Source organism: Nymphalis io, chromosome 16, assembly GCF_905147045.1.
Source record: "Nymphalis io chromosome 16, ilAglIoxx1.1, whole genome shotgun sequence".
NCBI lineage: Eukaryota > Metazoa > Arthropoda > Insecta > Lepidoptera > Nymphalidae > Nymphalis > Nymphalis io.
Window position 1 is genome coordinate 11,673,845 of NC_065903.1, and position 15,659 is coordinate 11,689,503.

At 34.2% G+C, this 15,659-nt stretch overlaps 1 protein-coding gene across 3 annotated transcripts in view; it reads right to left on the reverse strand.

Annotated features, from left to right (window-relative positions):
• Positions 1–15,659, reverse strand: part of LOC126774328 (protein trapped in endoderm-1) — a 51,554-nt gene that overhangs the window by 5,430 nt on the left and 30,465 nt on the right. For all 3 annotated transcript variants that reach the window (XM_050495799.1, XM_050495800.1, XM_050495801.1), the window contains exons 3-5: positions 14,132–14,264; positions 13,833–13,946; positions 2,020–2,122 (exon numbers count right to left, since the gene is read on the reverse strand). In XM_050495799.1, the coding sequence (XP_050351756.1) occupies positions 2,020–2,122; positions 13,833–13,946; positions 14,132–14,264 (350 nt within the window). The remainder of the gene's footprint in view (positions 1–2,019; positions 2,123–13,832; positions 13,947–14,131; positions 14,265–15,659) is intronic.

The following is a 15,659-nucleotide window of genomic DNA, read 5'->3' on the forward strand; positions in this document are numbered from 1 at the left end:
ACACGGATGGCCCTAATTCGGCGCAATTAAACACGTATCGTACGTGGAAGTGCAATGAACTAATTCAACTTCCTTCATAATCCTAGTCTGTTTGTTTATCTGTGCACACGTCGAATACGCAACGTTTATTGTTATAAGGCTGCTTTCACATTAGGAGAATTATTAGAAAAATTAAAACGAGTTTACTTGGTAGGGTGGGGTAGGGCTTTGTGCAAGCCCGCCTGGGTACAATTTTCTCATCAAATATTTTACCGCCAAACAACAATACTGAGTACTGTTGTGTTAAATGAGCCAGAGTAACTACAGGCTCGAGGGACTTCTTAGTTCGCAAGGTTGGTGGTGCATTGGTGATGCACAGAATAATAAATATTTCTTAAAACGTCAACGACTATTGGTAGTGTGGACCACTTATTATCAGGTGCGCAATTTGCCCCTCCTCCCGCTTATATTTAAAAAAAAAAAGAACAAGTCAGAAATATGTAATGTGTATGATATATTATGTTAAGTTAATGTTATTTTCAGTTTTGGCTGTGCGTTAATAGTCAGTCAGAGAAACTATTTTATAAGTATATATATTTATGCTACCATGATGACATACGAACTTTTTGATCGAGTCAAATTGTTATTCATCGCGCAAATCATTCACATACTTGATATTTCGTATCGATATCAAACGAATCGACGCTTGTTTCATAAACAATTTATTATCCGACTCTACTCGACTATAAGAGAGTAATGTATTTACTTTAAATTAATATTAAAGTATGCATTCATGAACTCGTCTAAATGTAATTACTTGTCATGAAAGGGTTTTAAGTACACGTACATTCTTGAAATTAGCACGTTTACACAAACAAACATACAAATAAACTCTTCAACTTTATATTGACGAGCCGGTTGGCGTGGTTGGTGGATGCTAGCCTTTCACGCCGAAGGTTGTGGGTTTGATTCCCACCCAGGACAGATATTTGTTTGCATGAACATGTCTGTTTGTTCTGAGTCTGGGTGTAATTATCTATATAAATATGTATTTACAAAAGAAAAGTAGTATATGTAGTATATCAGTTGTCTGGTTTCCAAAGTACAAGCTCTGCTTAGTTTGAGATCGGATGGCCGTGTGTTAATAATGTCCCAGGATATTATTATTATTATTATATTCTACTAGTATAGAAAATATGAAATTGATTAGTCAAGTTGTAAACGGACTATAAAAACTTATTTATCACTACGTAATCACTAATACCCTGTAACTATATTCAAAAAAAGAATCGTTTTACTTACGTATCATGAGGCTACGAATAACGGATAGTAGATTAAATGTATAAAAATGTAAAATATGTCTAGTATAGATATGACAGACTAGTATTCCAATAAAAAAATGTAATCGTTAACAATTACCTTAAACCATAAGCGAATCTGTTTTTTGTTTTTTTTTATAGTATAGGTAGGCGGATGAGCATATGGGCCACCTGATGGTAAGTGGTCACCAACGCCCATAGATTGTAAGAAATGTTAACCATCGCTTACATCGCCAATGCGCCACCAACCTTGATAACTAAGATGTTATGTCTCTTGTGCCTGTGATTACACTGGCTCACTCACCCTTCAAACCGGAACACAATAATAGCAAGTACTGCTGTTTTGCGGTAAAATATCAAATGAGTGGGTGGTACCTATCCAGACGGGCTTGCACAAAGTCCTACCACCAGTAATGATAATGGTAACCGAGCTAAAATTACTATTTATTAATTATTCAACCTTACACTGCTTAAATAAACAACAGGCCCCAACGCCTAACGCTTGAGGCTTGTATGCGATCTTTTTCCTCCCAAAATGTTTGGTCATGAAATAACAATTCAAAACGGTTGATATACCTCTTTCTATGTATCGATGCTTAAGTGGTGGTACCACTGGGATGTATTCATATATGACGAAATTCCGCCAAGGCCCCGCTCAGATTTTACATTGTTAATTATAAATATACAGTTTGTCCAAAGAGGAAGTTAAAAATAGACTTACCATTAAACCAAATGACACGAGCCAAATTAGAAGCAGCTGTATCCAGATCTTGGTTGTTGTGTAGATCTGGGAGTACATGTCATAGTACGCTATCAATGTGTATCTGAAAGAAAGAAAAAACCTAATAACTGGCTGGAATTATACATATTTTTTTAAGTTCTAGGTATATGTATATAATTTTTTTTATATAATTATGCTAGTCATCATCATCCTTTTCTCATCCCCTGCTGGACACAGCCCTCTCCAATGGCAAGCCACTGGAGATCAGCTGCTAGCCATTTTTTTATAATTATACTAATATAAAATTTTATTAATATAAAAAGAAATTATATCCGTAATTATATTATAAAGTTACGTATAAAATATTAAACAAATTTCATCAGTTCTTTTCTACGAACTGTGATATTTTTAAACCAAAAGAGGTAATTATTAAGATAGCCAATTATTTCATTTAATTACTGGTGGTAGAGCTAAAGTTAAAAATACTAGTTCTTCCCCGCGACTTAATCGGCATTATTTTTGTAAGTGTTGCCGGATTTGGCCGCAAACCTTATAATTTATATATCATTATAACGGGATAAACGCCCATATTCATTTTCATTGCAATCGTTTCATTGGTTTAACCGCGATGATTTAACAAACAGACAAATTTACTTTGGCATTAATAATAAAATAGCTTTACGACTTCATCCGCGTCAAATTTATTTACCATTATCCCGTAACATATAAAAAGTCTTTCCAAGTTTCAGGCTATCATTGTGTCAATCATTTGTTGTTATTAAATGTAATCGTTACTAATACAAAAAACAAGCGTAAAATAATAATCGAACCGTTAACGCCGAGTTTATGTTTATGAAGGAGAACGAATGTTTGAACGACTCGAATGACACCCGCATTCACGGTGGATTAGAAGTTTATATGTTATTGAACGAACCTAATCTCCGAAAACGAACAAATCCTTGTATATTTGTATACAATAGCGTTATTGGGTAGACTAAAATATATCAGGTTCTCGGATATTAAAAACAGTTTAAATCCATCGTTGATAGTTGCGCTTTAGATAAATGCTTATTGCTTATTGGATTGTATATGAATAGATTTGTCTGTGCCTTAATATATTTTTTTAAATTATCCTTTTATTAATACAAAAGTAACTACTGAGTTTCGTGCCGATTCTTTTCGGTAGAATACACATACCGAACCAGTGTTAGATTTATATTAAAATGAAAACTATAAACTGACGATTCAAAAGTGCTTAGAGCCTACTTTTAATAAAGTATATTATAACTTATGAATATATAAAAAAAACATTTTCAGTTTTTATTATGATCGTTATTTTGTCTAAACAGAATGTAATAAATGTAAAAACTTTTTTCTATTGTAGTGGGATCTTTGACATATTACTTTTAAACCCAAAAAAAAAACAAATGCACAACAATTTCACGACTCAAAGAAAACTATCATTTTTTTATTGAATAGGAAGGCGGACGAGCATATGGGGCCACCTGATGGTAAGTGGTCACCAACGCTCATAGACATTGGCATTGTAAGGAATATTTACCATCGCTTACGTCACCAATGCGCCACCAACCTTGGGAACTAAGATGATATGTCTCTTGTGGCTGTAATTATATTGGCTCACTCACCCTTCACCCTCAAACCGGAACACAACAATACCAAGTACTGCTGTTTTGCGGTAGAATATCTGATGAGTGGGTGGTACCTACCCAGACGAGCTTACACAAAGCTCTACCACCAGTAATATCTAAATACACTTAGGCGTGGTCATGCATTTTTAATAATTTATTTGTATAGATTTAACTCAATAAGTTCTAAAGTGTTATCGGCATTTAAAAAGCACTCGGCTAACCGTGAGAAACAGCTGTTTGCTTTTGATAAGATAAGAAATGTATGCTGCAAGTTTGTCTCGATCGTTTCAAATGGGGTTACTGTTGGTTTAACTCGCTATTGTGGTAAATGTTGCATAATAAAAAAATATCCTTTTAAACAATTTCATCTCGTTCATAAAGTAAAGTAAACTTTAAGACCTTCTTTCCTAAAGAAGGTTTGGCGCTTATTTTATTACACTTTTTTTTTCATGCAGTGGAAATCTTCAGAAAGGTATCCGACTTCCTTTAGGGGAACCGGATTATGTGGAATTCAATAACTATTACATTTCTCCAATGTGATTTGATGAATAAGATTTCCTTTTTGTGGCAGGTATCCTCACGATGAACACGAATTTAGAACGTGGAAATTCAGTGGTAATCCGCAATCTTAGGTTTCAAATGTTGAGCCGTCTCAGCTTATCGCAGCCGTCAATTTTTATTTTAACTTCATTTTAAAGGAATAAGATTTAGAATTTAACTTCATTTAGGAAGGCTATAACGAAGCAAATTCAAATCAATGTACAAGACTGATTTAATTTTAAGCAGAAAATTAACTTTAATTTTCAAAATAAATCCTATTATAACTTAGTGTCATTTCGTTAAACATAAAGCTATTCCACGAACATGACAGAATCATAAAAGGACCTTCTGTAGTTAAACGATGATATCACTGGCACTTCGCACGTCTCCTCGGAGTAGATGAAAGCGAATCCGCGCACAAAATAAAGTAACACGTTGATGCAACTCGTAAGGGCTCCAGCACAGAGATCCCTTTATACAGCGGCTACTGACCCGCTCTCATGAATGGATTTATTTTTATGGTAAACACCACGTGGTGTTAGGGACAAGTTTGAAGCGATTATTGAATTAAATTTATGATTATGTGAAATTTCTTTGAGCTCGATAAGAGTGTATTATCATAAAGCGTGACGCCCTATATGCAACGTTATTGACGCCGCCGTACTTTAGTAATGATTTGGTAAATCGGCAATAGTGAAATCATTACCCAATACCATTTTTTGGTTTGTTTTAAAAACCCCAAATAAATAACTAATTAGTTAAGTTATTTATTTGGGGTATGATTGAAGAAATATTTAAAATTAATAGTCTTAATATATTATAAGTATATTAAAAGTTAATGTCTAGAAGCAGAAGTGATTTCTTAAATATAACTAAATTTTAAATCTTATGTTAACATTAATTGATAATGATATTTGTTACAGGGTAAGGCTTTATGCCATCTGGGTAGGTACCACCCACTCACCAGCTATTCTACCCTTAAACAGCAATTGGTGGCGTTGGTGGCGCATGTAAGGAACAGTTAATATTGTTTTATTACATCGCCAATGTCTATGGCGCCAATAACCCAATACCATCAGATGGAGCGTTTGCCCGTCCGCCTATCTATAATATAAAACAAAACAACTCAAGAATTTGTAACATAAAGAGGCATTATGTTCGTATTCGTTGTTTGGAAATCAAATCAGTTTTATTGTAGATATATATTTGACTATGTACTTTATTAGTATAAACAAAAGTTTTTATTGAGTTTCTTACCGGTACTTCTTGATAGAATCTATATTTCACGAATACTTTATATATTTATTTATTTGTAATATTTGAGCCGAGATGGCCTAGTGGTTAGAACGCGTGAATCCTAACCGATGATTGTGGGTTCAAACCCGGGCAAGCACCACGGAATTTCATGTGCTTAATTTGTGTTTATAATTCATCTCGTGCTTGACGGTGAAGGAAAACATCGTGAGGAAACCTGCATATGTCTAATTTCAGTGAAATTCTGCCACATGTGTATTCTACCAACCCGCATTGGAGCAGCGTGGTGGAATAAGCTCCAAACCTTCTCCTCAAAAAGGGAGAGGAGGCCTTAGCCCAGCAGTGGGACATTAACAGGCTGTTACTGTACTGTTATTTGTAATAGCACACTTACAACATACATATAAAGCATTGAAAAAATTAATTTATAAAACAATAATAGTATATCTAATATGCACTTCCAGTTTCAATCTAATCAAAATCAAATAAAAATTAACAAAAAATCATCAGTAATTTTTAAAAAAATGTCAAAATTAAATAATAAGTAATTTCATTGTTATAATAAAAAATCAATCGGCGAAGTATAATTAAAAATTATTAAATTTAAACTTTGATTTTATGTACGTTAAAAAAACTTATATAATTGAATCGCAAAATCTTATATCTTGGGAGTATAGTATCGAGGCTTATGAATTCAGTTTAGAAATTTTATTGCTATTTAAACAGTTATGTGGCAAGAGTATCATGTAATGCAGATATAACGTCACAATAAATTCATGAAGTTGGATTTATACAATTGCACATAATGTTCATTTTGTATACATATACTATATCATATAAACACTTCTGTTCGAAATTATTTAACTTCGACACAATTTGACTGATCACCATGGAGTTTAACACACGCATATATTTATTATTACAAATATCTACGTTTACGTACGTACATCGTACGTACTACGTACGTTTCTCTGCCTTTGTATGTATATCAAAAATCTTTGTGGTCTAGGCATTGATTGATATTTTTGAATTTTACCTGTTATTTTATTTGACAATAATAATTACAAGACAATTACGAATGTTATTAGTATTGTTATCCTAACGAAGCAAAAATTCATCAATAATACCAAATATTAATAACGAAATATGTATATAAATTGATAAAATAGTTTCACATCTTTCGATCGATCTATTGTATTTTAATCGATTTCTTAATAGTTTTTAAGTTCAAGAATCTTATACATATGTATAAATGGATACTCGTTTTGGTCGGGTTCTATGCGCTCGCGCATCGTTCATTCGATTAAGTTGGAACTTTGTCTGTTACAACTTAGTTGTAAAGTCCATCAATGTACATTAGGTGGCGAACGAGAGAGCTGGTTCTTCCAGACTGGCCTTACGCCAGTCTGGGGACGGGCCTCGGGGTTGCCCCAGTGATGACAACAGCCACAGGGTCATTGAGACCCCGGCCCTTCGGGCCAAAAACTAAAGACACGACAAGGTAACTTGTGTAACTATTCTTCACCTTGGCCCGAAGGGCCGGGGTCTCAATGAACTTGTGGCTGTTGTCATCATTGGTGGCGAACGAGTCATATCGAATAATTGTTTATAAAATTGTAAAAAGTCCCTCTTTTACTACGTGTTAAGAGACAATTCTAGTCAAATATCTTTTTATAAAAGAAAATTATGGCAACATTTCATTGCCCAATTTGCATTATATTTTGGTCAGGTCCGGACTTAGAGATCCAAAGCTCTTAGGCATTTTTACACAAACAGTTAATATTTTTTTAACCTTGTTCCCTTTTATTTATTATGAATGCATACTAATGTTGGAACACGCATGATAGTTCATTATAATTATTTCTTCCAAGAATCTTCATGTAACTGATTTTCATGCGCTATAAATCTTAAAAACTGTGTCAATTCCTATTATGCGTTCATGGCGAGATTTATTCGCATGTATAATATAACGATGTTAGTATATGCGGTGGTGGGGGTAACTTGACTGTACATGTTATTCCATTAGAGCTTGAAACCCTCATACTTATAGAATGTGTACCGCTAGTTTTTGCCCCTACTTTGTCTTCTTTTCTGTACTCCTGACAACATTATACCAAATGTAATGATGGTCGGTTTATTACTCATTAAATATAAAATAAAATTAAACTAGCCGTGAAAGAATTACAAAAAAAACTTTCGCATTTATAATATTACTTACGATATGTACTACATATGTATTACTTCTAACAAACAGACAGAGGATTTGACCGCCTTATTGGTCTAGTGGCTAGCTTATAACGCTGCAGATTCCGAGGTCCTAGGTTCAAACCCAAGATCGGGTCAGTAAAAAGTTTGTTTTTCGGTCAAAGCCGAGATGTCCCAGTGGTGATGAGATGGACGCGTGGATCTTAACCGATGATCGTGGGTTCGAACCTGGGCAGGCACTTCGCACCACTGAATTTTCATGTGTTTAATTTGTGTTATAATTCATCTCATCTTTGACGGCAAAGAAAACATCGTGAGGAAACCTGCATGTGTCTAATTTCACTAGAATTCTGCCACATGTGTATTCCACCAACCCGCAATGGAGCATCGTGGTGGGATAAGCGCAAACCTTTTCCTTAAAATGGGAGAGGGGGCCTTAGCTCAGCAGTGGGACATTCACAGGCTGTTACTGTACTGTACTGTTTTCTGTCAAACAATTTTCAGTAGCAGTCTTAAGTTTGGCAGTAAGTAAGTACTTTCGAATTATCATATTACAGAAATTAAAAAGCAACAATCGGTTCTGAATGTAGATTATATCGAGAAGTATCGGCAAAAAACTCACTAGTTTTTAAATTAAATACATAAACAAACGCAATAAGGACAGTCAAAAATATGTCTAGTGATCACGCACACAAAGTTGAGATAAATTGTATTTAAGTAATGTAAGTTTCACGCAGTAAATAAATATCTTTAACTTTCTAAATATAAATAATTGCACGCCAACATAAAATACTAGTTTTCTAATCATTTGTCATATTTCTCCATTTAATATATTTATTGCACTTAAACTATTATCCTAGTTTTTATATATAATTCTTAAAGTGGAACTGCTTTGAGTATGTCAATATACTGCAACGCTTATATACGAAATGTTTTCAAACGTTTCTGACGAAAATCTTAATGTTGCTTATATTAAAAAATATATTACAAAAAAGTACCAACAAAAACAGCATCGTTCTTATTATTTACTATTGTAAATGACATTCAATGTCTCTATGAAAATGAATAGCCGATAGGTTCAGGAAGTATAACAGTGCTCAAGTATGTGCGCGATCAAATACTCTCTACACCCTCACTGTCATAATCCAATGATGGCAATCCGTTATGACCACAAGACCAACGGCTTCACGTGTTTATCGGGGCACGAAAATGAAATTAGCAAATTAGATGTGAATGTCTCACTGCTGGACTAAGGCCTCCTCTCCTTTTTTTGCGGAGAAGGTTAGGAGCTTATTCCACCACGCTGCCCCAACACGGGTTGGTGGAATCCACATGTGACAGAATTTCAGTGAAATTCGACATGCAGGTTTCCTCACGATGTTTTCCTTCACCGTCAAGCACGAGATGAATTATAAACACAAATAAAGCACATGAAAATCCAGTGGTGCTTGCCCACCCCACGATCGTCGGTTGAGATTCACGCGTTCTAACCACTGGGCCAACTCGGCTTGGATCGAATACTAAGTTATAAAAACCAATAAAAATAGTTTTTGGTTACCTCTAACTACATCATAAAGTACTATATATAGACTTATTTATATGTCTGTCTGTTCTTTATTAACATTTATATTTACCCTTTTTAACAAAACGCTTGCTCAGCAGTAGAGTATTTACGAACTGTTAATTAGATTTTTATGTTACCTTCTATAATACACATAATAAGGGTTACAACTTTATTGTTCCTAGCAACTTATTTTATTAGTCATTCCCTTAATAACTTAAATGTAACTTAAAATGTTTATATCACTCCACACAATGCACTTAACACGTTTAGGAACGGGAATTTTTTAACCATAGAGCAGAAGGATGCAAAGAAATGGCTCAGTTGTTAAAGACTAAAATATTATAACAGACTAGCGGACCCAGCAGATGTCGTCCTGCCATACAGACATTTTTTATTTGTTGACATACCAACAGCAGCGCTACCTGCCGGATCCAATTGTATTTTTAAACCATTTAGGAACCCATTGAAATATACACACAAAATTTCATTCAAATCAATCTAGCCGTTTAAGAGGTGACAAACGCACGTACACAAGAATTATGTATATTTACTGGTGGTAGGGCTTTGTGCAAGCTCGTCTGGGTAGGAACCACCCACTCATCAGATATTCTACCGCAAAACAGCAATACTTGATATTGTTGTGTTCCGGTTTGAAGGGTGAGTGAGCCAGTGTAATTACAGGCACAAGGGACATAAAATCTTAGTTCCCAAGCTTGGTGGCGCATTGGCTATAAGCGATGGTTGACATTTCTTACAATGCCAATGTCTAAGGGCGTTTGGTGACCACTTACCATCAGGTGGCCCATATGCTCGTCCACCTTCCTATTCTATAAAAAAAAAAATTATTATATCAATGTTATTTCATTTTATTAAAAATGTTATTAGCCCCCGTTATGTATAAAATATAGTTGTATTAAATCTATAAAATTGTAATTGTGTTTCACAATTTGAAACATTTCTTGTTCGCTATGCACTTAAGTAACTGGATTCCCACGTAAATAGAAATTACAAATTGGTTTGGCTATATTTTGGTAGTCTGATATGTATTTGCTATTTAACAGGTAGAGCTAGTTTAAACCAGATTAAAAAATCGGTGTAACAAACCGAAGCATTCATGATAAATGTATTTTTTAAATTTGAATAACATAATTATTGTATCACATTCAACACATGCCACTTCTATATAATCTGTTCCGTGATTTTAACAATAGAATCACTTAAATTGAAACGCATTGCCTACAAATGACGCGTCCAGACTCGAGATGTGGGTCTTTTAATGGTCTATTTAGTAATTTACATGTCAACAGCTATTGATTACAGATATTTTAAACTCAAAGTCATTATATTCATTGTATTTATTATCTGTTCGAGTTCAAAAATTGAAAAAAAAAAAAAACAAGATTACAAGTTCAAAGCTTATTCCATCAAACGGTTCTATACTCTATGGATATCATCCGACAATCGACATATTTATTTAATATCGCAAAAATAAACTGACCCTTTAACTAAAAATAAACGGAGTTCTCATTTTATTTTTCATTATCAATATTTACTCCTTATCCTAATATATAGATTACTTCATAACCTAGCTAGAAGTGCAAGTATTTCACTTACCTGGGTGAAATTGAATTGTATTTTTAATTTGTAAACGTTATTTTTATATATTATGGCGATGATCGGATGATATTCTGCCTGACTAACTGATGACAGATAAAAATAATTAGTATAGAGGCATCAGAGTCAAAAATTGTTAGCATAATACTTAAATAAAAAGAAACAAATCAATTGTAAATCCGATCCATGTACACTAAATAAAAATGTTTTGTGTTTAATGTGTTACGGTTTGTTTAACGTGTTTTTGAACGACTGCTAAATATTTATTTTATTTATAATTTGGTTTACAATTATTGGATTTTTAAACGTAATTAAATACATTTTATCATAATGTTTATTATGATCATTAATGGCCTAGTGGTAAGAACGCGTGAATCTTAACCGATGAACGTGGGTTCAAACCCGGGCAAGCACCACTGAATTTTCATGTGCTTAATTTCTGTTTATAATTCATCTCGTGCTTTTCGGTGAAGGAAAACATCGTGAGGAAACCTGCATGTGTCTAATTTCATCGAAATTCTGCCACATGTGTATTCCACCAACCCGCATTGGAGCAGCGTGGTGGAATAAGCTCCAAACCTTCTCCTCAAAAAGGGAGAGGAGGCCTTAGCCCAGCAGTGGGACATTTACAGGCTGTTATTGTTGTTGTATTGTTTAAGTTTATATTAAAACATTATTATGTAAGTAGGTTTTTTTAATAAAAAGTATTTACTGTTTTTTCACAAGGCTAATAAAACTTGTGGGACTTTAAAAAATAATATGATCTTTTACAACATTAACGATAGTTTTATATAAACTATACAGATATCAATGAATATAACGCTGACATTTACGCACTGGCTGAGTGTTCCCACGTATTATTTTTACGATACACTCAAATGTACCGAGATCAATCTCTTGCGTCCGCGTTGCGTATATTGCTTTTATCTTTTTATATCTTCCGGGTTGGGGGAATGAGATTTTCGGAACTGACGTCTTTATGGCGTTTATTTTGTGAAGTTGTGGGTTAATGGTTACACGATACCAAATGTTCGTAATGTTTTTATTAACCATATACTAACCAGAGTATCGAATTTGTTACAATTTATCAAAATTCTGGCGACTTATAATTTTTTTTTAATATATGTTATTCATTTGGTTCAGCAAACGGCATGTAGATCTCTTTATAAAGATTCCCTCTCCGAATATTCCTTTGCGTGTGTGCGTGACATATAAACAAGAGTCTTCATCGTATATCTTATTTTAAAAATAAAAAAAATATATTTATTCTAGTAATTAAACTCTTTGTATTTATTTATTTCAATTTATTTGTATTAATTATAAATCCTACAATTCTTACACTACTATTAATTTCGATGTTATATGTATGTCGGTAGGTACCCTGGTGGTAGGGCTTTGTGCAAGCTCGTCTGGGTAGGTACCACCCACTCATCAGATATTCTACCGCAAAACAGCAATACTTGATATTGTTGTGTTCCGGTTTGAAGGGTGAGTGAGCCAGTGTAATTACAGGCACAAGGGACATAAAATCTTAGTTCCCAAGGTTGGTGGCGCATTGGATATGTAAGCGATGGTTGACATTTCTTACAATGCCAATGTCTAAGGGCGTTGGTGACCACTTACCATCAGGTGGCCCATATGCTCGTCCGCCTTCCTATTCTATAAAAAAAAAAAACCACCCACTCATCAGATATTTTAACGCTAAGCATTTTACTTATTCTACTTACTCGTAGTATTGTTGCGTTCCGGTTTGAAGGATGAGTGAGCCAGTGTAAATACAGGCACAAGGGACGTAAAACATTCGTTTGTGGCGTTGGTTGCGCCTTGACAATGTAAGGAGTATTTAATATTTTTTACATTGTGTATTTTTTTGCAATGTGTATGGGCGGTGGTGACCTCTTAATATTAGGTGGCCCAGTTGCCTATAACATAAAAAATATGAATTTTTTATATACAATGTTATATACAAAACTAGTAATATGTCAGGCGGTGTCTCAACGGTGTAGGATTCGAGAGATGAGAAAAATATAGAATTATGAAAAATTATCCCGCTAAGTATAGGGGTTAAAATGGTGGTAAATTTTGTTCTGTTATTGGTGTAATTTGTTTTGGCTGCAATGCTTGGTAATCGCCATAACTGGTGGCAGATCTTTGATCAATAAGATGATTTATAACTGTAATCTTAAAAGGTAATCATATTTAAGAAACTGAGTCCGTTTATTGCTCATTTATTATTGAACGGAATCCCAAGCTTCATAAATTGTACGTTTTGATATGTAATTCCGAATAGTAATTTGGATTTATATTTTTTATACTGTTGGTACTATTAGTCTATAATATGTATAAGTCTATATACTAATATTATAAATGCGAAAGAAACTCTGCATGTCACGCTTTCACTGTTAAGCAACCTAACCGATTTTGATGAGATTTGGTATTAATTAAAGCTTGGTTACTAAGGAAGGGTATAGGGTACTTTTTTATACGTAACACCTTATTCCCCCTCCTAACACGCGGGAGTTAACTAGTATTTATATAAAAATGGATGAGATTTATCTGTACGTACACATGGAGAACGCTTATATACTGTTGAACCGATCGCTATGTAAATGTGAAACTTTGTCTTTTACTCTTTTAAAGTTAAACCACTGAACCAAATAAAAAAATGGTATGAAACAGGCTTGAACATCAAGAACGGACATAGGCTATTTTTTTACACATAACACTTGATCCCCCTCTCTAACAAGCGGGGGAAGCGAAAACTAGTACTTATATGAAAACTGATGATATTTTTTAGCTATTTCTTTACCTATTACACGCCCCTCCCTTCCTTAACAATTTCCATAATTATAAATTCAATACAAAGTTTTATCATCTACGAAATGATTTTTCATTTCTTTCGTCCAAGATATCATAGTTCTAGACTAACAGATTTAGGCTGTGCGTTGTTAAGTAAGTAACAGGTAAGGATGACTAAATATTCTTACCTGTTGATGGTGATAGCGACCATGGAGAGTAAAGACACAGCCTCGTTCCCGTAGAACACGAATGCGAACATCTGACAGAGTCTTGGACCCAGCACCCATTGCTGTTTGATGTATCTGCACAACAAAATGACATTTAATTATTAAAGTACTTTAACATAAGGTATATATATAGTTAGTGGACGAATTAATTGCTTTTATGTAATAAATAGTAAATAACTCAATAATTGCTGTTTGGTAACAGGCTGTAAATGTCCCACGGGGCTGGGTTAAGCGATTATGCGATAATGCGATTTACGTACCTGCTTGCAGTTAGTGGTAGATTGATGCTGCAGAACAGGAGATCGGAGACGCAGAGTGAGAGCACGAACATTGTAGTTACATGGCCGCGTAGTTTTGGATGCATTAGCAAAGCCACGGTTGTTATCAGGTTACCTGGAAATATAGTAATAAGTGTATTACAATGGAAAGATAATAAGGTTCTCCAGACCGATTTCGGCTACAGCGGCCAATCTCAAGAGAGATTAGACAACTGCGCAGGAGAAATTATAGTGTGCGCAAACACAGGTGCACTCTCTATTCCCTAGCTCTCACAATCCGATGGGACGGTAATATTATGCGTATTTCAATAGTTTGTACTGTTTAACTCCCGATTAAAAAAGTGGACTGTTATGAGGCTGACGTGTGCGGTTGTGACATCGTAGCTCATAACGGAAGATCTAATTCTGTTTTTTTTTTGGTAGGTGGCTTATTTTTTAGTTTTTTTTTAACTTATTCATACTAGCTGTGCTGCGTGGTTTTACCCTTTAAACTTTTCTGCTCCACCCCTGAGGATAGTAACCTGATGTTATGTGAGCTATAACTTCTCCTATTCGTCTCAAATGCAAACAGATTCTGTTAAATCGGTCGCAAATTCTTCGCCTTTATAATATTATTGTATGGATAAACTCCACTAGCAACTAAGTTAGAAAGTATTGCTATTTAAATTTTGCGAATGTATGTTAAGCTGCTTATATGTGATCTGAATGTGTGTTATAGCTGTTTTTATATCATTTTTTTTCAAGTATTATTTAAAAACAAGTATTATTTACTTCCATTTTTAAAAAAAAAAATGTTGAGTTAGATTTAATTAAGCAAAAACTGCAACGTACTTGCTCTTTAGGTTCATTTTCAATTGGCGATAATTAATATCCTGTTAAACATTTTGAGCAATGAGTCACGGAAACAGTTCGTTGAATGAATTGGCGTCCGCAATTAAAACTAACATCGCGACTATTGGCTAAAACTCATATCGATTCAATATCTCTAAGTGTTCAGTCTGTCTGCCTAATGTAAGCAAGAGTATCGACAGTATGAACGGCGCCATTGAACGTTTAAATACCGTACCTATTTACTGGCCCAGGGTTGAATGGGGCCCCGTAATATTAAAATTCAGTTCATTTTTATATAATACCTACATCAATAAGACCTCTTTATTACTTTCTTGTTTCCTAACTATTACACTCTTGTGTATAATAAAATATTGATATTAGTAATGCGTAATAAAGCGTTCAAATCATTATCAAATTCAAAGTTACATATGTTATTTTATAAAAAATGCTTCATTTTAAGTAAATATGTTAATGAAATTCTGCCACATGTGTATTCCACCAACCCGCATTGGAGCAGCGTGGTGGAATAAGCTCCAAACCTTCTCCTCAAAAAGAGGAGAGGAGTTTAGCCCAGCAGTGGGACAATCACAGGCTGTTACGGTAATATGCATGTTAATTACAAGTGTACATAGCACATCCAGATTCAATCTAATCAAAATCAAATTAAAAGTAACAAAAA